At 33.2% G+C, this 26627-nt stretch overlaps 1 protein-coding gene across 1 annotated transcript; it reads right to left on the reverse strand.

Annotated features, from left to right (window-relative positions):
- Positions 1-12494: 12494 nt before the first annotated feature.
- On the reverse strand, positions 12495-14751 carry LOC127096797 (probable polygalacturonase). The gene is made up of 5 exons (XM_051035343.1): positions 14591-14751; positions 14174-14497; positions 13792-14093; positions 13638-13708; positions 12495-13325 (listed from the first exon to the last, which is right to left on the reverse strand). Exons 1-5 carry the CDS (start codon positions 14633-14635, stop codon positions 12628-12630), a joined length of 1440 nt encoding a protein of 479 aa, XP_050891300.1. The 5' UTR covers positions 14636-14751; the 3' UTR covers positions 12495-12627.
- Positions 14752-26627: the final 11876 nt, after the last annotated feature.

Genomic DNA, 26627 nt, shown 5'->3' on the forward strand with positions numbered 1-26627 from the left:
CTGCTTATATTCGTGGCCATGTTAACATCTTATTGTCAACTTTTCTCCATGATTAAGCTACCATTTTACCTAAAATAAGTTACCATGTTAATCTTCACATTTCATACTTGATATCTGGGCTTTATTTCATGTCTTTTGGTGCATTATAGTGGTTGTATTTTTGAGTTGAAGTTTGAAAAAATTCACGGTTTTCCTGCGTGTTCTTGCATGGCGCTAGGGTTTTTGATTCAATGAAGAAGACGACCATGTGTCGTCTTGAGAACCATTAGATCCAATGCGCACGTTTTAATCTGGGCCGCCCATGTGTTTTTGTCCTTTAGTGACTTAAAATATGGTGACCAGTTGACAACATGTCACATGATTTTGTTAAATAAAATGTTATTTCATTTAGTGTCACGCTTTGATTTAATGTTTGTTGTGGATCATGGGCCCTTCGCTGTTGCTTTTCACACTCCCTCTTTCATGGCCCATTAACGCATAACTTGTTTTTCAGTTCAATTAAAATACCAATACACCCCCTTTTTCATATCCTTTTTTTAATTTCCATTTTTTTATTTCTGTTTTGATTTTAATTATTTTAAAATATTTGTTGTGTTCATAAAAATACCCAAAAATATTTTCCATGTTTCTTGATGCCTTCTTTAATTTTATTTAATTTTTATTTTCGTATTTATTTAATATTAATATTTTATTTTAATTATTCATTCCAAGTGGTCCATTTTAGCATACATTTTATTCTTGATTTAATTTTTATGACTTAAAATTATTTTTAGCTTCTGATTTTTGGGATGAAGGTTGACCACTATCCCATGGTCAACCTGACTTTTTCTTGGATTTTTATTTCCCATTTTCAATTTATTCTTGATTTATTTTTTAACCTAGTTTGGTTGGTTGACTTTTGGTTTGACCTCTGTTTTATTTCAATTAATTTATGTACCAATTTTCATTATTTTTAAAATATTTTTGGGGGATGATGATGTCCTCACCCCACTTTATTTAGTTTAATTTTTCATGATTTTCTTGATTAATTTTCTATTTATTTTTGATTTATTTTTAACCTAGTTTTGTTGGTTGACTTTTAGTTTGACTTCTGTTTTATTTCAATTAATTCATGTTCTAATTTTCATTATTTTTAAAATCTTTTTGGGGGATGAAGATGTCCTGGCCCCACCTTACTTAGTTTAATTTTTCATAATTTTCTTGATTAATTTTCTATTTATTTGATATTTATTAAGTTGGCTCGATTTTTCAGTTGACTTCTTTATGATCGATGTTTGACTTAGGGATTGCTTATGGCAATTGAAGAGATCTTTTGATCCTCCATTGTTCATCTCATAGGCCATGTATTAGAGGCCTTTTATCTTGATTTTATTTGATTCTTACCTCATTTCTTGATTTAATCATTTCAGTGGACCCTTTTTGTGCATCTTTTCATCTGTTATATGTTATACTTGTTTCTTTCATCCATGCTTACTATTGCTTGATTGTTTAACATGTTCATACTTCTCGTGCCTTGTTTAATGCTCCATTATTTCATTCTTTGATTCTTTGATTTGATTATATACTTGTTTACTTATCTGATTTGATTGATAACTGTTGCCTACTTGTATGATGATTGAGGCATATATTCTTATTGTTTGATTGTCATGAACCATCCCCATTCATAACAAATGTACCCCTATCCCATAAAGTGTATAATATGTATTCTTTCATTCTTTATTCATCTGTTAATACAAGAATTAAAACAAACATCCGATAATCATTTCAAACCTTCATCAAATACTTGATCCAACGTCAAGCCATTTTTCATAATAAAAACTCAAAAAATATTAATTCATATTTAAGACCTTTTCAATAAAGATGGAAGTGGAACATGGTGGATACCGTGCACTCCTGAGATTAAGATTCGAGGTGGATGCATCGCCTATCTTAGCTCTCGCCATCATCCAAACTTATCTATTCTGTTTCTCTCAAACATTCATTCAAAAATTTCTCTTAAACGTCCATCAATGCTTGATCTAGTGTCAAGACATTTTCACAACAAAACTCAAAATACTTAATTCCTATCTAAACACTTTTCAATAAAGATGGAAATGGAACGTGGTGGATACCACACACTCCTGAGATTAAGATTCGAGGTGGATGCCTCGCCTATCTTAGCTCTCGCCATCATTTAAAATTGTCAATGCGGTTTCTTCAAACCCTTTCTCAATCAAATTCAAAACACTTAATCCTTATCAAACACTTTTGCAAATAAGATGGAAAGGGAACGCGGTGGATACCATGCACTCCTGAGACTAGGATTCGAGATGGATATCTCGCCCATCCAAGTTCTTGCCATTATTTAAAACACATCAAACCAATCAATTTCTTTTTCCCGCCGCTGCGCGATTGACTCTCAAACCTTTTCACAAACGAAAGGTACTTTGTTTCAAAACAATGCAAGGCAATTTTTTTCCACCTGTTTTGGGTAGCCCAACAATGTTTTCGTCGATTTGACACAAAGTAGCTTTCGCTAAAATTGACCAACAAACAAACATTTTTCTACCCAGAACTACGTAAGCCTTGATTTCTCTGTTGAGATACGTAGGAGCAGGATTTGTAAATCTTGTCAGGCCCACTAATAAAAAACTTAGGTTTAGTCCTTCGTCAAAAATCCAAAAATATTATCCTCTCATCCTTTCTTTCTTTCCCACCTAATAACTCGAAAAGCCTAACATTTCAAACTAACACTAATGCACACAACTAACCTAATGGTTCCCGTTGAGTACAACGGACGTGAGGGGTGCTAATACCTTCCCCTTGCGTAATCGACTCCCGAACCCTGATTTGGTTGCGACGACCAATATCATTGTCGTTTTTTCTTGGGTTTTATCGATATTTCCCCTTTCCCTTTTAGGAATAAATAAAGTTCGGTGGCGACTCTGTTCAGTCCATCATTGCGAGCATGCGATCGCGCTTCGCTAGGTCGTGTTCTCATTTCATGAGGTACGACAATGCCCAATTCAGCTATAAATACCTCAACGCTAAAATTAAAAGAACAATCTGATTCTCACTTAGAAAACTCCATACACAGAGTTTCTCATCCCCCTACGTGAGCAAACTCTCAATCGTGCAATATACCTTAAAATCTCTAACAATCCTTAATAACTAGGGGTTACTATGTATGGTTATTTTTAACAAGTACAATATTATATAGGGATTGTGACAAGAGTGGTAACATAATTGAACCAGATATCCATGATGAGAAATGAAAGTTATTGAGAGGTTATATTGAGAGTTCTATGCGGGTAGATGGGGTAGTACATTGGCGGTCTGTAGAAACAAAATTTTTTTTGGAGTTACAATAGTTTTGGCAACTCTAATAGTGATGATAACATGGATAATGATGCTATTGTGATATCTTCTTACCCAAGGCCAACGAACCCTTTGTTCTGAATGTATCAAGTGTGAGTAGTGTGGATAATAGTCCCACATTGGTTGGTAATGTGGAGACTTGAGTATTTATAAGTGAGAGAACTCACTCACCTATCACCTTAAGGTTTTGGGTGAATATGTGGTGTGTCTCTGACAAAGAGGTTGCTCTACCCACAATGTTCAATGCTCCCTAGTGAAAAACTCTCCCAACAAATGGTATCATGAGCCTTTGGTTTCAGAAAGGGACCGACTTACTTGTATCAAAAGTCAACGGCGTCAGTATGGTGAATAAGAAACCTTCCATTGAAGAGTGTCAACGGCGCCAGTGTGGTGAATAAGAAACGTTCCGTGCGGTACAAGGATTTGTGGAAGTAAGAAGAGCTTTCACTTAAGGAGGGCATTATGGACTCACACTTAAGGGGGAGTGTTGAGAATGTATCAAGTGTGAGTAGTATGGATAATAGCCCCACATTGGTTGGTAATATGGAGACTTGAGCATTTATAAGTGAGAGAACCCACTCACCTATCACCTTAAGGTTTTTGGTGAATATGTGGTATGTCTCTCACAAAGAGGTTGCTCTACCCACAATGTTCAATGCTCCCTAGTGAAAAACTCTCCCAACACCCTCTAATGGCGAGTTCAAAAGTGAGCATGAATTCCTTTCGTATGGAGGTGGCAAATATCCACTCTTTGTATCGTAGCCATGCCCGGGTAAGGTTTTTTGTAGGGTTTATACATATCAAAGCTCGAGGATGAAGATGACATGTTGTCAGAGCCATGCATAAAGGACGAGATAGTTTGTCTGTTACACCCACGGGGATGAAAGAAAGTTTATTTTACTTTTACAGAGGCTTCATAGTCGATTTCAGAGTAGGAGTTTTGTTCACTATGTTTGAGTCGGAGGTTTCAAAGGCGATCAACATAGTCCTAAGTACACTCAAACAATTGTGCTTTCCTGAGAGGGTTTTAGATTCTTTGTGGGACTTTGGAAATTACCCATATTGTATATTTTGAAGTGGTTTCATATAAACTTTTTGGTACTGATTATTGAAGTTGAGAAACATTTTAGAATTAGATAGTGTGTACCTTTAACTCTTGGTAGTGTTAAACACCTTAAAGTATGGGTATTGGGTTTCGTTCATGAAAAAGCCCAAAAAAATGAAACAGCTATATTTATAAAGTTAAAATAATTTTGGGAGTTCCTTATCCCACCTTATGGGATGGAAAAACACCCTATGAAAAATCGAAAATTCCCCTCAGATTTCGGAGATACAATTTCAGACGCACCATGCACCACATTTTATGACACACCAAACGAGTGTCACCCCAGAGTAAAACAAAAAATTATTCTGGAGATGCATATCCATGTATGTTTTACAAATATTTTAATATTTGAGCATCCTGGTGGATTGTCCAGAATGCATCTACAAAATAAATTAAAGATACATTTACAAAATAAATTGATAAAACACTCACCTACAAGATCACAGATTCGTACTTGTTTTTCACTCCAAACCCTTACCAAAGACCCTTCCATTCTCAATCCATATTTTCACTCCAAATCTTTATTCTTGTATTTCATCACATCAAAGGGAGAAAAAGATCCTGGAATTCCAAGTAAATATCATTTATTTCAAGCCTCATTGCTCATATTAATCTTGTTTGTAGTCTGAAAAATGTGCATTTAATCTGGAGAATCCAGAAATTCATCTCCGATATCTATTTGTTCTCATTTTTTCAGCTATGTTTATAGTATTAGGACTTACTAAGTGTTTTATTATAATTGTTTTCATTAGATATGGTGAACCCCAATATTTTTTCTAAACATGTTGTATCTCTGGATGCTAAAGGTGTTGTTGTGAATGCGGTAGATGTTGGCGACCAATTTAAAAATGAGCAAGAGTTTGAATTTTGTGATCACATGCTTCAATGGATTCATACGGAGGCCTCCAAACTGGGATTTAGTGTTGTAATCGAAAGGTCTGATAATGGCTCGGATAGAAGAGGTGAATTTGTGACAACTACATGCGAAAGAAGTGGGAAATATAGACCTCCTCTCCGGAATTTTAAATGAGATGACACCAGTTCAAGAAAATGTGAGTGTCTCTTTAAGTTACGTGGTTATATGTTGGCAAATAAGAAATGGAGATTTAATGTCATATGTGGTTTACATAACCATGACTTGTGTAAAAAATTAGTTGGTGATCCAATTGCGTGTCACCTCATGTCGAGAGAGAATAAATGTGTTTTAAACACGGCATTGAATTTGGTTCAACCAAAAAACATAGTTGCAACTTTGAAATGTAAAAGACCCGTGAATATCTTAAATATCAAGCAAATGTACAATATTCGGTACTAAAATAACAAGTCATTAAGGGGGGATGGAAGTGAAATGCAAAAAATATTGAAACTTTTGGATGATAACAATTATGTTTCCAGGTACCAGACGTGCGAGGATTGAGTAACTGTTAGAGATATATGTCGCATCCGCGAAAAACAACCGGCGGGCAAAAACAAAACAAACAGAGCCGCCACCGTGCGTTATTTATCCCAAAAGAGGGAAAGGAAACGCTCGAAGTAAACCTGGAAAAGACATGGTCTCGCGACCAAAGAGAGATGGGATCGGGAGTCGGTTATGCGAAGGGAAGGTATTAGCACCCCTACGCATCCGTCGTACTCGACGGGATCCACGCTCAAAAGGAAAGAAAAAGGTTGCTAAAACTGCTCACAAACATCACACACACGCACTGGAAACAACACAGGTGGAGGAAGGGGGAAAAGGCTCGCTAGGATATCGCATCCTATGCCTACGTATCTCATATGGAATGAGAATCAGAGCTACCGTAGTTCGGCTCACGCACGCCGAAACAAAACACACGCAAACAAGCAAACATGGAAACCGAATGCCAATCACTGGACTTACATCAGACTCCGAACCAGCAAACCCACACAGGAAACCAACTGCCACTCGCTGGACTTACGTCAGACTCCACACAAACAAACACCAATAGGATACGGAATGCCAATCGTTGGTCTTATATCCATCTCCTAACACACAAGAAGGTGACAAACAAACAAGTTACTAAGGAGTCTGGCGCTCGAGCCTAGTAATTGTCAAGCAAACACACGCAAAAAGAAAAAGGGTGCCCGGAGAGATCTCGTACGATCTCCTGCCTACGTACCTCATCTGGTATGAGGATCAGGGCAACGTAGTTCCCCTGAACAGGGGAGAAACTTTCTCCTAACCAGAGACTGGGAAATGACAAGCTAGAAGGGAGACTGACTCGAGCCTAATAGTTATCATGTAATCCACCATGGTCCTAGGTTGAGGTTTCTATCTAACTTGCACAGGCAGCAAGCTATCCTAAACATCACAAGCAAAGCAGAGCAAACATACACACAATTAGCACACACTATATACAAACAAAGTGGGCTCACACAAGGTTAGACTGTGAAACACAAGCCAACTGGAATCGGGTGATGTTAGCTCTTAACCCTAACATTGAGAGTTAGGGTGAAGCAGATGAAATGGGAAGTGAGGGTAAGACCTCACAGCTCTTATCCCTGGCCTGGGAGAGCTTCAGACAAATGAAAGTGTGGGAGTTCAGAAAGTAGGAACTCTTCTCCACATATGACTGACACAACAAAGATCTTGGGTTAATATCCACAATACATCAACACAAGGTGTGTGAGCAAAGTGAATGACACACTGAATAGCAGGAGATGGATTGCACATCTCTTTTATCTGCCAATTTCCTTATCAAAGGACTTTTCCTGCTTGGCACAAAGATAAACAAACACAAGCATTGCCTCTTAAGGAGGGCTTCAGACAGGTGCCTGCCCAAGTAACAGGACAGGTCTTCCAGACTACATGAAGTCAAGAGAGTTATACCTATGTGGTTAAGCAACCAAGCAAAAGCAAGTTCAAATTGAACTTAAGCAACTTATGTACCTGTTGAAACATCACACAAATCAGTTAAACTGTACAGACAAACAGACAACATGAATATTACAGTCAAATCCAATGAGCAAAGGCATAAGCCACAACTCAAACTAAAATGAGTTAGCAACCCTACAAAACACACAAAGTTTTTCAAAAGCAAGCATCAAATGCCCAAGTGAAGTTGCATCATGAACTATGGGACTTGAGTGCCCAACCTGAAATCAAAGCTCAAACATGAGAGGCAAACCACTAGGTCAAGGCCTAGGGTCAAAGATGGGGAAATAATTCAAAACAGAACATGAAAATTGACATGAATCAACTTCAACCAATTAAGAACATCATCCAAAAAATCCCACATCAATATCAATTACCAATTTCATTTTATGAACAAAATATGGAAAGGTATGCACATTGGAAACACATTGAGACAACAGAATGAACAAATGCACATTAATTCAAAAATGATTCAATTAATTTTGGAAAAAATCATGAGTAAACAGAACACATAACATGATCATCACACAAAAAATTAGAGCATTTGGACAAGATTAGGCATGGTAATCAAATTCATCAAGTCAGGGCAATTGAAATAAGCTCAAATGAGGCACCAAATGCTACATCAACTTAGCACCAGCCTAAAACAGAATTGGCAAATGATAAAAACTTCAAACCAAAGCCAAAACAACCTTAAACATGTCTATAATCAATGTGAAAAATTTCACATCCATAGGATACACAATCATCATTTCACAAATCATTGAAAATCATGACTATTCAAAAATGCACAAATGGCAATCCAGCAAGAAAAATCTCAAACAAATCAGAAATGAATCTAAAAATTCCAGAAATATTCATGATCATTCACAACATTCATGTAAAGCATTATACAAAAAATCATGGCAATTGGAATTCATTTGATAGGGTAAACACATAGCACAAGATGAACATCAGAAGGTGTGACACAAATTGTCACACCTAACTTAGAAAAATCATAACTCAGCAATGGAAATTGATAAAAATGAAAACTCAACACTAAAATGTCCAGCAAGATGTCTAGTTTCACCATGTAAAATTTCATGAGCATTGGATGAAAATTGAACATTTCACAATGGATATATCAAGGCAAGGTCAAAAAAAGACATGTATACACAAACTCTAGCACAAAAAATTATACAGGCATGCACAATTTCTGGAAAAATAATCAAAAAAACTAGACAAAAAATGTGACCTAATGCAAAAATCCTGGTATTTTTTGGATCATTATTTGATTTGTTATGATTTTTGAAAGTGGAGAAAAAATAAAAAAAACATGAATGAAGCATATGGAATGGCATGGATGAAAAATGAAAAAGAAGCATTTGCAAATGTGCCACAGCCGGATTCGAACACGGCTCCTTTTTGAATGCATGGGTGCGCGCTGCATGGGAATCCCATGCAGCCAATGGGAGCGCAACCCTAACAACATCTAAGGCCACGCTTTGCTGTTGGAAAAAACCGTTGCCAAAAGTTTGTTCATCATCATCTCCAGAAATCGCACGGCATGAACAGTAGCTTCAACAATCACTCAAGAACAAAATCTCCAGTTTTTGAAATTAATCACATGAATTGGTAGATCTTTCAATGTACATCAATAATCAATCAACATTTCATCAATTAACGCATAAACAAACACGAATCGAACGGAATAAGTTTCACCATCAAAACTTAAAACGCATGTATCTCACTCAATAATGCACGGTTTTCAGTGGTTCAAAGCTCAGCATGCTCACACAAACAAGATCTACAAGTCTAGCACAACAATTTCAAGAAAAGAGAGACTCGAATTTTTGACCTCTTGATGAGCAGCTTTCGATTCGTGTGGTTTCAACGCCTTGCAATGCTTCCAACGTGTTCTAGCAAGCTTGTGTAAGTGTATGGATGAAGTCTTAATGTTCAATTGGCCTTGATTCAACAGAATTTGAAATTCACCATTGATGAACAAGCTTCATGTATGCTTCCAAAATGCACGAATTCCACTGGATCTTCCTTCAATTTTGCTCACCAATGCTCAATAATGATGAATTAATCAAGAAAAAGTGCAAGTGTTTGAAGAATTGTGAAGAAAAAATGAGAGAGAATTTTGAGAGACTTTGAGAATTTCTAGATCTAGAATTGGGAAATGTGAAAATTCTGTTATGATTTGTGTTATATATGCTTCACTAATCATGTTTAATTAACCTTTAATCAAATGCTAATGAAAAATGGTTAATTTGGAGGTGTTTTGCAAAAATTGGGATTTCACCCTTATGCATGGGATGCATGTGAATAGTGCACGAATTTGCAATGTATTTTCACTCAAAATGATATTTTAAGGCCAATGGAAGCAATGCCATGTTCAAAAAATGCACACATTTCAAATTCTATTTTTCCCTCCAAAAATGCATTGAATTTCCAAATTTTTATGTGAATAGAATGCATGTCATGTAATGCCAATTTTGGAAACTAGAGGTCATAACAAGAATTTAGCAAAAAGAGCCACTTGATTTGGACTTATGGTTTGAAAGTTATGCTCCTTTGAAGTTCCATGTTCACTTGACCAAGATTGATCCATATCTCTTCAACCATACGTGAGAAATCCATGATCTTGGACTTTTTGGAAATGAGAGAACAATATATACAACTTTCATGTTCAACAAAATTTCATTTGAAGCATTTTTGATGATGTAATCTTGAGGAGACAACCTTTCCATTTTTGGCAATTTTGAATTACAAGTCACTTTCTATTTTTGGAAAGTTTTGTCCTGACTTTATTTTCTTCAATGTTGATGTTTGAAATGTCAAATGAGACTTGTTTGAACATGAATGAAGTATTTCTAACCACTTCTCACCTCCAAATCCAACAGTTGACTTTTGGTTGACTTTTTCAGTTGATAGATGACTTGGTCATGCCCAGATGAATTTGAGCCTCAATCTCCTGATGAAATGGCTCCCTGATGAAACCCTAGCTTATACAAGCTCAATCAAACCACATGATGATCCCCATCTCCATGAAACCCCCATCTCCTTTAAGAAACCCTGACTGGTATAATTCAACTGATTAGGGTTGACTAGAGGTCAAAACCCTAATCCCAAGGAATCTAATCAAGCACAATGAATCTCTTGGTGATGATAAGACCAATGATGATGGTGATGTACCACTTCAACCAAGATGATGATCAATCTCCTTGAGGAACCAAGAAACCCTAATTGAAGCACAAACCCTCAGATGGCTAGTGATCAATTCATGAGACCCTCAAGCTTGAATCTTTTAACCTCTTTATCTTCTGAGCAAGACTTAGGAGGATGACTTGCTTATTGTTCACATGATATGCAAAGATGCAATGACTAATGTCCTAAAAGATGAAATGCAATATGCTAAGCTAGTCCCAAGAGAGGAGGGCAAATTTTGAGGTGTTACAATATATTTTAGAATCATTCTCATTTCATCGAGTTGTTTAACACGTTTTCTAATGTGCTCATCATTGATTCAACATACAAGACCAAAAGTACATACTTCCATTAATGAAGATGATTGGTGTTACCTCTACTGAAAAGACCTATTATATCAGGTTTGCCTTTCTAGAAATAAAAAAACGAGGAGAATGTTACTTGGGTATTAGAGGTGTACTTGGAAATGTTGAAGGACCAAGAAGAGATTCCTAAAGTAATTGTTACTGACCGTGATACTGCTTTGATGAATTCAGTTGCAAGTGCATTTCCTACTTCTTATGCATTACTTTGTAGGTATCACATAACAAAGAATGTGAGAAGTCGGGTTAAACACACGGTAGAGACGAAACAGATAAAGGTTGGAGATAGAAAAATGGTGAAAGCAGGGTAATAGTGGAAAAAATAGTGGATGCATGGAATCTTATAGTAAATTCTTCTACTAAAGAGTTATATGTCGATTCCGTTATACATTTCAGGAAGGTGTGGATACATCAGTGGAGTGGACGACTCATTTAACAACAAAAGTCGAGACTTGGTCGGACCAATTTATGGAAAGGATACAAGAGTTCAAGAAATTGAGCAACATTGAAAGAGAACTAAATGCACAAAAGTCAAAGGGGTATCATCCATACTATAGATTTAGACGGCGACAAATCTTTCGATTCGCTTTAGTTTTTTGTCATCAATTAAATGTATTAATATAAGTGTAATATATACAATTTTAAATATTTTAATACATTTTTTATGTTTTTCAAAACATTTATTTATTTGTCAAACAAAAAACACACGTTCTGTTTTCTGCCTAGTTCATGAGAGGTTATGGAGATACATCTCATGAATAAGATAATAGGGTGGTATCGAATGTATCTCCGAAACCATCATTGATACTTGATAGAATTTTTTAGATCCATATTTGTCTACAACTTCTATAAATTTAGGCTCTTGTTTTTTATTTTATACAAACAAAAAATGTCTCAAATGTCACAAATAAACATCATCTGATATGTTGTAAATGTCTCATTCTCCAGTGTGACACCCAGACGAAAGTTTAAGATTAATGAGTACACCTCTTTTGTAGATTTGCAATACGAAGTGTATTATCTCCTACCATACGAAGATAGTCAAAAAGTTGTAAAGCTCGAGTACCGTTCACTGTCAATTAGCAACAAAGGCAAGATTGAGTTTAACAACTATGAACTCAAGACGGATGCAGATGTAAGGGCTGTGTGAGATACTTTTTTCCGTTTCGAAACTAAAGTTTTGTTCGAGTTGGAAGCGACGATTTCAAGATCGGTCGAAAATATTGTGAAGATGTTGAAGCGTCTACCTCGATATTGAAATGTAATGTTTGATTTTATGTTGACATCACCTATGTAATGTTGATTTTATGTTATGAATGGTAATTTTATTTTGTCTAAATACAACTTTCTAGTTCTCTGCTTCTGTGTTAAAAAAAGACACACTCCTAAAATGTCATTCAAAATTGGCATAGGTTGTATCTGCTTGGGATGCGTCCGAAAATGCATCTCAAAAATTTTAGGATATTTTAATATTTTTACGTGATGCCCTATTATTATATAGATGCATTAAAAAATCCCCTTAATTTTGAGTGTTATCACTTCCTATAACTATTCCATCGCTCTATATTGCTACTATATCATAAAATCAAATGAAAGCATTGAAAGTATATCATTGAACGTTTGCTATCATAGTATAATACACTAGTATATGATAAAGTTAACCTTCAATTCACATACATCCATATTATTTTATTAAACAAAATATTACATCCAAATTATCATAAGACACTACTTTGGTAGAAACAGGTCTTGAACTGAACATTCTCAATGGGCAGTTTGTCACTAGGAAAAGAACAGTCCAACTTCTCTTTCTCTGGCAGTAACTCACAAGGTTTAGGGCTCACATTACTCGTAACTCCAGCAACATCAGTGCAATTCCATGGAAGCTTCTTCTGTCCATTCATTTCAATAGTCGCATTAGAAATACATATTCTTGTAAAAGGATCATTTGAAATCCCTTCAAGTTTCGCAGCATAAGTCACATTCTTAGCAGTAACATCTCTATAATTTATTCCACTAATTTTAGGCAATGCTTTTGGGTCATATCCCTCGTCAGGGTGTGATTTATAATCACCTGTCATCCAAAACACATATTTCATTGTGTTCAAGTTCATTCCTTTAACAAAAATGTCCTTCACAAATCCGCCTCTACCAACTGCTGTTTTGATCCTAACTGCTGATTCTGTGTTGATAGCAGTTATGTCTTCAATTCTTACATCTTGGATTCCACCTGACATTTCACTTCCTAATGCAACCATAGCACTATCAGGTGATATACATGTCAACCTTCTTATGATAATTTGTTGAGATGGCTTTCCAACTTTGATTCCATACTCATCAATTCCACTTTTTATTGCAATACAATCATCACCAGAGACAATGTAGTTGTCTTCAATCCTAACATTTGTACATGAATCTGTTGAGAAGGAAAAAAAGTGGGAAAACAAGTAGTTGGTGTTAGTAGTTTCATAGCTAATGTCAAGTGGACAAAAGTAGGGTTTAGGGGTATTATTATAATTTGAATCATTAGTATCCTTATATAAGCGTGTAACACTGAAACCCTAATATTTGTGATCCAGAACACGAATCAATAAGACGGAACTATCACTGCTCTATAGTCGCATACATTGACAATTTAGCCGAACTGCATGAACAAGCTTTTGTATATTTCTCTCTACTTTGATATGTATTTGTGTAACTGTTCCAAGAGGAAGAATATATACATTACCTGGGTCTATGCCATCTGTGTTTGGAGAATCAATTGGTGCAAGGATGGTGAGTCCATTTACAATTATGTCACTGAAGAAATAAAGCTTGATAAGAAGAATGAACTAGTATATACATAAGAAAAAAGAGTAATCGAAAATGGTGGATTATGAAACCTGCTGTAAATTGGATGGACAAACCAAGCTGGGGAATTGACCAAAGTAAGATTAGATATTTGAATTTGATTAGAGTACATGAGTTCAATCATGTTAGGTCTAGTGATTTTCAATTGATGCTTGCGGAACTTGTTCCACCAATATGATCCTTGTCCATCAATTGTTCCATTGTTACCAGTAATTACAACATCAGTGAGATTAGTTCCAAATATGAGACTGCTAGACCATCTATCAGTAATTACAGCATCTCGGCCTTTTCCGTAAGATGGTAAAACAGGAAGTTGGGGCCATTCTGATTCATCCTGTGTCATATAAACGTCCCTTTAATTGAATATAAAATTTCCAAATGCTACAAAATAAAAGTCATCATAAATATATATACCTGAGATGCAAGAATGACAGCGTCTTTTTGGAGAAAAAGTGTGAAATGGCTTGTGAGGTTGAAGCTTCCAGTTAACCATTTACCTGGTGGAACAATAAGTTGCGCACCACCATCATTTGAATATTGGCTTAGGTTAGTTATTGCAGATTTAAAAGCCTTTGTGTTAGAGGTTTTTCCATCACCAACACCGCCAAAATCTGTCAAAATTGCACTGTGTTTTCTGCAATTGATTGCAGGATAATCAAAATCGTTTAGTTCACTAGTTGGTGTTCCACATTCTACCACTGATCCCAATATCAGAACAAGAGAAATCACACCAATAACCTAAACAGAACGATGATAAGTCTATATGTTAAAATAATAATAATCACAAGAAACGTAATTATAAAAAATACGTGTATACGAAAAGAAAATTACAGAGAAATTTTCAAATCTTGAACTCTTCATGTTTTGATGAGACATGGCACTTGTGAGGAAAACAGAAGTATATATAGTCGAGGTATAGGTATATAGAGAGAAATAGGATTATGACAAAAATTCTGATATACACATTATTAAGAGAAAATATTTCAACATTCATTGACTAAAACTCAATAACAATGTAAAATTTTTTACTATGCTTTCAACTCAATCAACTAAATATTTTAGAAATTCATTTTAAAAAGCGAAATTATTAAGGACTCGTTTGAATGAGTTTTGCTTTTTATTTTTTTAAAATTATTTTAGATAATTATTTTAGAAAAGTCTTTTTAAGAAGAGAATAAAAAAAAAATTGTTTGATAATTTAATTTTTCAAAACTATTTTAGAAATGAGAAAATAAAAAATTCATTTGATACGCTAATTTTCAAAAACAGTTTTAGAGATGAGAAAATAAAAAATTTCTTTGATAGTCTATTTTTTAAGAACACTTTTATTAATAAATAAATATTGAAAATATTTTTATTATAATTAATAATTAAATTTTGATCTATCAATTTGTGCTAACTACTTTACGTTATTTGGATATCTTACCTCTGGCGTTCTTTAACCAGGCCTTAGCACATTCTTGTAGAATTTTTCCTCTTCCTCTGAACATGTTCTACTAAGTATACTTTGAAAATCTGGATCGGGGTCCTCGATGCCCTTCTCTGCTGTCGTCCACATTGCGCCTATTGTCTTCATGCCTTCCTATAATTAGGTTTTTGAGCCGTACTTTTTTTTAGATAATCTTAAGTAAATTTATCATATATAATTTGTATGTAGTTACTATGTAAAACTTTTTAATCGAATCAAAATACATGCTAGTGATATATTATAAGATTAATTTTTAGTATATTTATTTGATGTTATTTAGTTGGATGTATATATAAATATTTTAAAATTAATATATATATATATATATATATATATATATATATATATATATATATATATATATATATATATATATATATATTATTTCATTAATGAAAATATAAAAAATCGAAAGAATTAAGTTATTTAAAGAAAAAAAAAAGAGAACTTGAATGCATGAATAAAATTAAAAGGATCCGCCATTAATATTTAGGATTTAGTAATAGCTTTATGCTAAACATTTATACAAATCATAATTATTATTATTATGGATTTTTTTCTTCTGAAAATTCATGTACAATATTAATATCTTTTTGAAATATAAATAAAAAAATAAAAAAATCATCAAAATACGATTAATAAAAATTTATAGTTCCGTAAATTTTTACTTTTTTTGATTTTCTTTATAAAAAAATTGGAAATGAAAACTGAAACTACCTTTCCAATTTTACTTTTCCAGTTTTTAAAACTTAAAAAACAAAATTATTTTTCAAAATTACTAATTTAAAAATAGTTTATCAAACAAATTTTTTAATTTTTTTTTTAAATTAAAAAATGGTTTTTGAGAAGTGATTCAAACAGACCCTTAAATATTTGATTTGGGGTTTTAAAGTGCAATATATATATATATATATATATATATATATATATATATAATCTTTTTGATTTATAAGTTGATGCGTTTTTCATTTTAGTCTCTAAATTTTTTTTAGACAGAGTCAATACGTGTTTATTTTCTTTTTTGACATTAGTCCCTGTTGTTAAAATTTTGATAAAACAAATGGTGTGGCAAACGAAGATTATGTGGAATTAATTTTTATTTTTTTCTTTTTAAACTCTAATATTAGAAAATGTTTGTTTCATGGTTTTAAAAAGAAGGATTAAATCTAAAATTGCACAAATGAGTGTTCTTATAAGTTGGCATTTATTTATGCATAATGAGGGGCACGAATATGTCCTTAATTGGGGACTCTAATATGTTTTAAATAGGGATTATTTTATCCAAAATATTTAATTATTTTATCCAAAATATTTAATTATTTTATCCAAAATTTTGGATTTGTGTTCATATCTTCATCCTCAACCTTTATATAGACCTAGAATTTTTTCAAACCAAAAATTATTTTTTGAAATTTTTCTTTAAACAATATCAAGGTCTTTTAAATGATCTGGAATTGACATAGAAATAGAAACTCTGAATCTACTTATGGAGCTCTATAGATGATGTGGTTGATGAGAAGGAAAACATAAGCATTCTACTAAAAATAAGATAGGTAATGGAGGGAAAAGTAGTTGCTTCTTGAAATGGAGTTTGGAGAATATAAAATGAAGGTGAAGATGAAAAAAATGGAGGTTGGAGATGGAATTTGAAGGTGAGAAAAATTGAAGGTTGGAGATGGATTAAAAAAGAAGATGTTTTGTAAAATTATATTTTTTGAATTTTGTCCTCCCATGTCATGTTACGAGTGTCACGTTAAAACCAAAAGAAACTCAACACTTAGGGACCTCATCCAAAATAAATTACTAAAATTAAAAACAAATTTAAAAAGATGAAAAGACTATTTATGTTATTAACTATTATTATTTTATTGATGTGGCCAATAAAATGGTAATAATCATTAGAAATTACTCCCTCCGTCTCACGATGGGTGGCCAATTTAGAATAAAATAATGTTCAAAATGATTCATTTCAATTTTCAATACACTTTTTCCAATTTTACCCTCTAATTAATATCACTTTTATCATTCTCAATACTTGATAATGACATTTTAGTAAAATTATTATTATCTCTCCTCCATTTATTTATTTTTTTAATCGATGTGAAATTATCAATTGGGTCACTCATTGTGGGACGGAGGAAGTAATAGTAGATTTGAACCGTAATGATGACATCCAAGTTAATAATATCAACTTTTATCATTTGAGTTAAAATTTATGAATTTATTATTATTATTATTATCATTATTATTATTATTATTATTATTATTATTAACTTTCTAGGAACAATGGAAATATATTCTCGACATAATTACGCCCCTGGTCCTTGTTCCTGAGTGTATTTTTTCTGACCTATCTATACTTAAAAGAAAAAAAAATACATAGGTTTGTGTTTATTAATACTTTTAAGAATTTAATTAATATACAATAATGGTATAAAAATATTTTATAAATATATTAATTATTAAAAAAAAAATAATCATCTATAAAATAATTCGAACAAGTGATTGTAATGGATTTATAGTGTAAACTAATATTTAGTTTTCTTAGATGTTTCTGGTTTTACAAAAAAAAATTAAATTTTGTGAATTATCTTTTTAAAAGTATTGTTGCGTTTTATAGAGAAAAAAAATTATATTAGCTTAAAAATATTTTTGAAATGTTTTTTTAGTTATAGTAAAAATAATTCAATCGATCTAATTTTAGATTAAAAATATTTTTTTATCTTTTATATTTATAATCACTATTAGAGTGTATAAATATTAAATTTTAAGATTTGCAACGGAATCAACATTGGTAAAAGAAATTAATTTATAATAATTAAAAGATTTAATTTATTTTTTAGTCTTTTAATTTAATTTATTATTTTGATTTAATCTCTTAATTAAAAAAAATTACACTTTAGTTCCTAAAAACACTTCAGTTAGCCTAACAAGTCCATTCTATTAAATTATATAGGAAGGACTTAAAAAAACGCCTACGTGACAATTGTGTAGTATATATAAAATATGGCATGGCATATTGTTTGGATTTTTCAATTATTAATAAAGTTATTTTAATTTAAATTATAAAAAATAATTTTCAACTTTACAAAGATCATTTCTTAACTCTTCACATACCAACAAAAGAACACTTGTCTCTCTGAAACTCTTCAGATTTGAACCCTGACACTATTCTACTCTCTCATACTCTAAAAACCTAGTTGCAAATAAGAATACTTTCAGCGAGGAAGAAGACAATACTTAAACGTTTTCACCATTGTTCATTTCCAGTTTTCTTCTAAGGTACGATTATTTGTTTATTATATTAAAAAGCAAACCTTTGTCATTTTCTCCCTCTTCAAAGACTCATTTCTTTATTATTTGATCTAATTAGGTCATGACTGATAGGTTTAAGTGTGTTATCCATCACGAGGGGGTGTTTGTTAAGTTTGACATATTAGGTTACAAGGGGTTATAGGAGGTTTGGGAAGTGGGCTATGATTTCTGGAGTTATTTTGAGGTTCTGAGTAGTTTAAAGGATTTAGGGTATCCAAAAGTGGAGAGCTTGTGGTATTATGATGCAATGGATATTAATGAGCTAGTTTTGTTGAAAGATTATGCAAGAACAAATAAATGAAGATCATATCATTGATTAATCGGTGTGCATTTATATGTCATGTATCCACTTTATGGGAAATAGCCAATACTCTCTCTAAAAACAATATAGGATCCAAATAGTGACTTGTTATAGACATTAACTTATGCTTCATACTTGTGTTTTTTGCATTTGTAACTTATGACTTGTTATAGACATTAACTTATGGTTCATACTTATGTTTTCTACATATGTAACTTATGACTTGTTATAGACATTAACTTATGGTTCATACTTGTATTTTCTACATTTGTAACTTATGACTAGTTATATACATTAACTTATGGTTCATACTTGTGTTTTCTGCATTTGTAACTTATGACTATTTATATACATTACCTTATTGTTCATACTTGTAATAGGTGTGCCGATGAATTTGACTACGAGGTTAGGCATATATTATTCAATGGAGAAAAATTCATTGTTAATCTTTCAAAACATGAATGTGCATGTAGAAGGTGGATAATGATAGGGCTTCCATGTCTTCATGCAATTTCATGCATGAAAGATCAGTAGTTAGAAGTTGATGATTCTGTGTCAGATTGTTACAAAAAGGGTTGATATAAGGCTTGCTATGCACCAGTGTTATATCCAGTTAATGGGGAATCTCTATGGACAAAAACAGATGTTGTTGATCTATAACCACCAACCATAAAAAGGTAACCTAGTATACCCAAGAAGAAAATGAACAAGGAGGCTGGAGAACAAGTGAGAAATGAGTCATAGCTCAAACGATAAAAAATTTGTATCAAATACAGGCAGTGCCATAAGGATGGTCACAACAAGGCCACATGTTAGATGCCTACACCTTCAACTCAGCGAACATCACCTACAACTTTAACTCATCCAACACCGATTGCAACTTTAACTCAGCCAACACCAACACCAACTACAACTCAGCTAACACCAACTACAACTATAACTCAGTCAACACCACCTACAACTTCAACTCAGCCAACACTGCCTGCAGCTTCAACTCAGGCAACACCAACTACAACTTCAACTCGGCCAACACCATCTGTAACTCCAACTCAACAACCACCCAAAAAGAAAATGAGACTTCAAAAAGGCCTAAAACATATTCTAAGTCAATTCTGATAGTTATGCTTTGTTATTTTTATGGATTATAATGCCACTTTTGTCTATCATATGGCTTATAATGCCTCTTTTGTATTTTATGACTTATAATGATAATTTCACTTTTAATATCACTTTTGTGTGTCATATGGCTTATAATGCCTCTTTTGTACTTTATGACATATAATGACAATTTATGTAACTTATGACTTATAATGCCACTTTTGTGTATCATATGTCTTATTATTGGAATGATATGGAATGTTATGGTTATGTTACACAATTTCAAATTATATGCATTTATGTTTTGATATGTTACACAATTACAAATTTCTTATGACTAATACAATTCATGGGACAAAATTATAAACTCATGGCACACAAATACACTAACTCATGACATTGTTGATTGCACTAATAACATCATGACAAATACATTTCACTCATAAACTCATTACACAAAAGTACATTTTTATAAACTCATGGCACACAAAATACATAAACTCATGATAGTTGCACTCATAAACTCGTGACAGATACAATACACTCATGATAAATAAAATCTCAACCTAAAAATACATTTTACAAAAACGTCATTCAATACTAAGCTCAAAATCCCAACTACAATAGACATTTTCAACCACCCTCTAGTGTGGATAACCTGATTCTTCAATTTATAAATTTTCTTCTTTTGCCTTTGAATCTTCAAATCTCTTTCATCAACAATTTCGTCACCTAACCACTTGAACAAATTACAACCCTTATTCATATGATTTCTGAAATTTCTACAATTCCAAAAAAAAATTCCAAAATTTACATTGTTCATGTCACCCACAGTACGAAGGACACATTCATCTTGACAATAACACTCCCTTCTCTTGTTTCTATGAATAATAGATCCAGTTGTTCCAATAGAAGCACTACTTGACAAATTTGACATTGGAGAATATTAAAACCATAGAAACGCAACTTTAAGATCCAGAGAAATGGAATGAAACTTGAAAACAAGCTTGAATATAATGCATATGCAAACACAGGAAAGAAAAATCCCATAAAAAAGATGAGAATGAGGCTAGAATCAGCTTGAATCAAAGAACAATAATACTTTCTGGAAACACGTTTTGATATCATGAATGAAAGAATAAGCATGTTTGATACAAGTTAAAACCTTAAATAATGGTTTTTTAATCCTTTTACTGAGTCATCCTATGTTGCATTACCTAGTTGTCACGCCATGTTGGCAATCCTTAATGTTTTCTCAGCGAAATTAACGGAAGTGACAAATAATGCTAACAAAACTAATTTTAAGGGACCAAAGTATAACGTTCTTTTGTTAAGGGACTAAAGCAGAACTTCAATTAACTTAAAGGACCTGGTGACTAATTATGCCTAAAAGGATTGTGCTAAAAGAAAGATGTGGTTCAAAAATAAAGGTATATTTTATGTTTCTATAAATTTTGAATCAAATCTTATTGAAGTACCAAATAATACTTGGTGGCTAGATTCTGGTGCAACTACTCATGTGTCACATATTATGCAGGGATTTCTTTCTATCCAAACCATAAAAGGAAGTGAAAAGTTTCTTTATATGGGAAACAGAATGAAGGCACGAATAAAGGGAATTGGGATGCATAGATTGATCTTGGATACTGGTTATCATATAGATCTGAAAAGTTGTCTTTACGTACCGGGATGTGCTAGGAATTTAGTTTCTGTTGCAAAGTTGGATGGATTGAATTTTAATTTTAGGATTGGAAACGGTGTATTTTCTTTATTTAAAAATTCATACTATTATGGTTCTGGTATTTTAGTTGATGGTTTATATCGTTTTAATCTTGACGTTAATTTTAAAGAATCTCTGTTTAATATTGAACATGTTGTTGGTAGTAAGCGAAGTACAAATAATGAGAGTTCTGCTAATTTATGGCATATATGTTTGGTCACATATCCAAAGAAAGAGTAATGACGTTAGTGAAAGATGAAATATTATCTTAATTGGATTTTGGTGACTGGAATATATGTTTGGATTGCATTAAAGGAAAACACACCAAACAAATATCTAAGAGTTCGTATAAAAGAAGCAGTGAACTCCTTGAATTGATACACACTGATATTTGTGGACCCTTCGATGTTCCTTCTTGGGGAGGAGAAAAGTATTTTATCACTTTTATTGATGACTTCTCACATTATTGTTACTTGTATTTATTGCATGAAAAATGTTAATTAATGGACATGTTAAAAGTATTCATTGATGAGGTGGAAAGACAATTGGATAGAAAAATAAAGATAGTGAGGTCTGATAGAGGTGGTGAATATTATGGAGCATATAATGAGAAAGAACAATGTCCAAGTCCATTCGCAAAGTTTCTCGAAAGTCGTGGTATATGTGCGCAATATATTATGCCTGGCACACCATAACAAAATGGTGTGGCTGAGAGGCGGAATCATACTCTCGTGAATATGGTTAGGTTATTGCTAAGTTATAGCAATGTACCATTATCATTGTGGACTTATACATTAAAGACCGCTGCGTATTTGCTTAATAGGATTTCTAGCAGGGAAGTTCCTAAGACTCCTTATGAGCTATGGACAGGAAGGAAGCCTAGTTTAAGGCATCTTCATATATGGGGATGCCAAGCTGAAGTAAGGGCATATAATCCACATGAAAAGAAGCTTGATGCAAGAATCATTAGTGTTTTTTTTATTGGGTATCCTGAAAAATCAAAAGGGTATAAATTTTATTGTCCTAATCATAGTACGAGAATAATTGAGTCTGGTAATGCTCAGTTTGTTGAAAATGGTCAATTCAGTGGGAGTGAGAAATCACATAAAGTATATATTATGGAGACTCATGAAGAATATTCTTTTCCTACAGAGTCATCTCAGGTTGTTGTCCCTCTGGTTGTGGTATCGTCATGCAACACACATAGACAACAAATTAATATTCAAAACCCACAAAATGAACATATAATTGATGAACCGATTAACAATGTACAAGTCACAAATGAGCAAGAACAAGTGAATGAAGAAACACAAGAAATAATAGTAAGAAGGTCTGAAAGGCAAAAAAGACCAGCTATTTCAAAAGATTATGTTATTTATTCACTTGAACATGAATGTGACTTGAGCATTGATGAGGACCCAGTCTCATTCACACAAACCATGGAAAATGACAATTCTGAAAATTGGATCAATGCTATGAAAGAAGAGTTAAAATCAATGGATGACAATAATGTATGGGATCTAGTTGAGTTGCCTAAAGGTTCAAAACGGGTTGGTTGTAAATGGGTCTTTAAAACCAAACGAGACTCAAAAGGCAAGATTGAAAGATATAAAGCTAGAGTTGTCGCCAAAGGTTTCACTCAAAAGGATGGTGTTGACTACAAAGAAACATTTTCTCCTGTTTCAAAGAAGGACTCTTTGAGAATTGTTTTAGCTTTGGTGGCTCATTATGACTTAGAGCTTCACCAAATGTATGTGAAGACCGCCTTTCTAAATGGTGACTTAGAGGAAGAAGTGTATATAGCTCAACCTGAAGGGTTTGTTACTACAGGAAAAGAAAGTTTTGTGTGTAAATTAAAGAAGTCAATATATGGACTAAAGCAAGCTTCCAGACAATGGTATCTTAAATTTAACAATATTGTTTTGTCATATGGTTTTGTAGAGAACATCGTAGATCGGTGTATCTATATGAAGGTCAGTGGAAGCAAATTCATAATTTGAGTCTTATATGTTGATGATATTTTACTTGTTGTCAATGATTTTGCTTTGTTACATGATGTAAAGAAGTTTCTATCCAATACATTTGAAATGAAGAATATGGGTGATGAATCATATGTGATAGGAATAGAAATATTCCGTAATAGATCACAAGGACTGTTGGGATTGTCTCAGAAAGGCTATATAAACAAAATATTAGAGAGATTCATAATGGATAAATGCTCTGTTGGGATAGCTCATATTCAGAAAGGGAACAAGTTTAGTCAAATGCGATGTCCCAAAAATGAATTAGAACGAAAAGAAATGAAGTATATTCCTTATGCATCAGTAGTTGGTAGCTTGATGTATGCCAAAACATGTACTCGATCGGATATCGGTTTTGTCGTTGGTATGTTAGGTCGATATCAAAGTAATCCCGAAATGGATCACTGGAAAGCTGCAAAGAAAGTTCTTAGGTAATTAGAAGGCACCAAAGATTACATGCTCACTTATAGAAGATCAAATCAACTTGAAGTTGTTGGGTGCTCAGATTCAGACTTTGCAGGATGTGTGGACTCAAGAAAATCCACATTTTGATATGTTTTTCTTCTGGCTGGAGGAGCAATATCATGGAAGAGTGAAAAGCAGTCCATCATTGCTACCTCTACTATGGAGGCAGAATTTGTGGCATGCTTTGAGGCCACAATTCAATTGTTATGATTGTGAAACCTCATCTTAGAGCTTGGTATTGTCGATAGTATAGTTAGGCCGCTAAAGATTTATTGTGATAATTCTGCAACTATCTTCTTCTGTAAGAATGATAAATATTTTAAAGGTGCTAAACACATGCAATTGAAGTACTTATCAGTGAAAGAAGAAGTGCAGAAACAAAAAATGTCATTTGAACATATTGGTACTGATTTAATGATAGCGGATTCGTTAACTAAAGGTTTACCGTCCAAGACATTTGTTGGTCATGTAAAAAGGATGGGCATTATGTAAAAGTCCTTGTTAACATTATAATATGATTGGTATATATACATGTACAATTTAATGTTTGTATTATATGACACTTGTGAATTCAATTAAGGTTATGTTTCTGTTGAGTTTTGTCATTCATATTATACATTATTATTAATATGTGATGACAATGATGTATTTATAAAGACATGAAAGACACATTATTGTATCCCTTAAATTTATTTGAATTGGATTGATTCGTGATGCATGGAAGGAATCAAGTTGATGAATAATTTGTGACCGCCATGATTCGATCATTTCAATTCATTAAAGACAATGACCTGATGCTTTTAAAGAATGGTGCACAATTATAGTATAAGAGTGAAACATCAAGTTTCCACATGAGTCAAGTGGGAGACTATTGGATTAATTTATTAATAATTATGACTCATGTAATTAAAAGTTTGGCTTAAATAGGGACCTTTGTAAAAACAACCGTACGTTTTCTCATTCCTTCTCATTTTCTCACAAACACACAAAAGTATCTTCATCATCAAAAGATACACATAAGCAAGAAGGAAGAGAGAACTATTGAAAACAAGATTGAGAACCAAACAAGAATCGACGCCATGAATCCGGATACGTTTTTACTGTTTTTCATAACAATTGGAACAGTGTGAAAATCATGATATCAATATCCAAAACATGAAATTTTGCTAACAACCAAACCGAAACAATTACATTTATAAAGTTCAAATAATTTTTACTGTTATCACTGTTGGTGTAAGCCCTAGAGGTCAATACTTTTGGTACTTGTATCGAATTATTTATTAATTAATAAAAGGTTTTTTCTTTATTATGTTTGATTAATAAAGTCCCTAGAATAGCTAGTCCGTTTAATGTATCAAGTATGACTTAATCATGAGATCACATTAAACCACTATGGATACTATATAAAAAGTTATGCAAAGTGTCATAAGTTATTCTCATGGTGATAATGGTGTATACCACTCTTCGACCTGAAACCACTATGGATCCTAGATGTAGAGTCGAGTGCTTTATTGTTGATCCAACGTTGTCCGTAACTGGATAACCATAAAGACAATTGATGGGTACTCCACGAAGCATGCTGAGGGACATGAGTGACCTAGATGGAATTTGCTCATCCTGCGTAACAGGATAAATGTCTATGGGCCCAATATTGAACTAGACAAGGATGACATGGTCTATACCTTGTGTTCAATATAGACATAAGGGCAAAGGGGTAATTATACACATAATTATTATCACAGAAGGACTTGTCAGATCACGTGACATTTTCGTGTCTTGGGTAGCAGTGATGTGTTGTTAGATACCGCTCACTGTTTATTATATTAAATACGTGATTTAATATAATTGTCAACACCGCGAAAACCTATAGGGTCACACACAAAGGACGGATTGATGAGAGATAGAGTAACTAAGGAACATCGTAAGGTACGGTGCACTTAAGTGGAGTACGAAATATGGTAAGGTACCAAATACTTAAGTGATTTTGGGCATATTATAAGATATGGGTCAAAATACACTTAAGTGGGCTTTTTAGCTTGAAGCCCACACAAGTGGTTCTATAAATAGAACTCTTGGGTAGAAGCATTGTAATTCAACTCATCTCAAGTGAAGACTTGGAATTTCGTTTCCCTCTCTCTCTGCATTGAGATTGAAGGAATCCGTTCGTGTTCGTGTGGACTGAGTAGAGACGTTGTCATCGTTCAACGCTCGTGATCGCCATAAGAGGTAACGATTCTATCACTGATCATGCCCATTCGTAAGGATCACTAAATGGAGAAATTTTTAAATTTCACTGCGTCTTGGATGGCAATTCTCCTTCAATCACTTCCTATGGCTATTATTCCCATCGCTCTATATTAGCTACTATATCATAAAATCAAATGAAGCATGGAGTGTATATCATGGAGCCGTTATATAGTCTATGATGGACTAAATATATACGTTTTAGGGAAGAAATATATGATAGACTAAATACAGTC

This window comes from Lathyrus oleraceus, chromosome 6 (assembly GCF_024323335.1).
Source record: "Lathyrus oleraceus cultivar Zhongwan6 chromosome 6, CAAS_Psat_ZW6_1.0, whole genome shotgun sequence".
Lineage (NCBI taxonomy): Eukaryota > Viridiplantae > Streptophyta > Magnoliopsida > Fabales > Fabaceae > Lathyrus > Lathyrus oleraceus.

Excerpts from the sequence above, each read along its gene's own strand:
- LOC127096797 (XM_051035343.1), bottom strand. The coding sequence starts at position 14,635 with ATGTCTCATCAAAACATGAAGAGTTCAAGATTTGAAAATTTCTCT. Across the intron at positions 14,094-14,173 it reads CTGTCATTCTTGCATCTCAG|GATGAATCAGAATGGCCCCA; the intron begins GTATATATATTT and ends TATATGACACAG. Across the intron at positions 13,326-13,637 it reads CACAGATGGCATAGACCCAG|ATTCATGTACAAATGTTAGG; the intron begins GTAATGTATATA and ends CCTTCTCAACAG.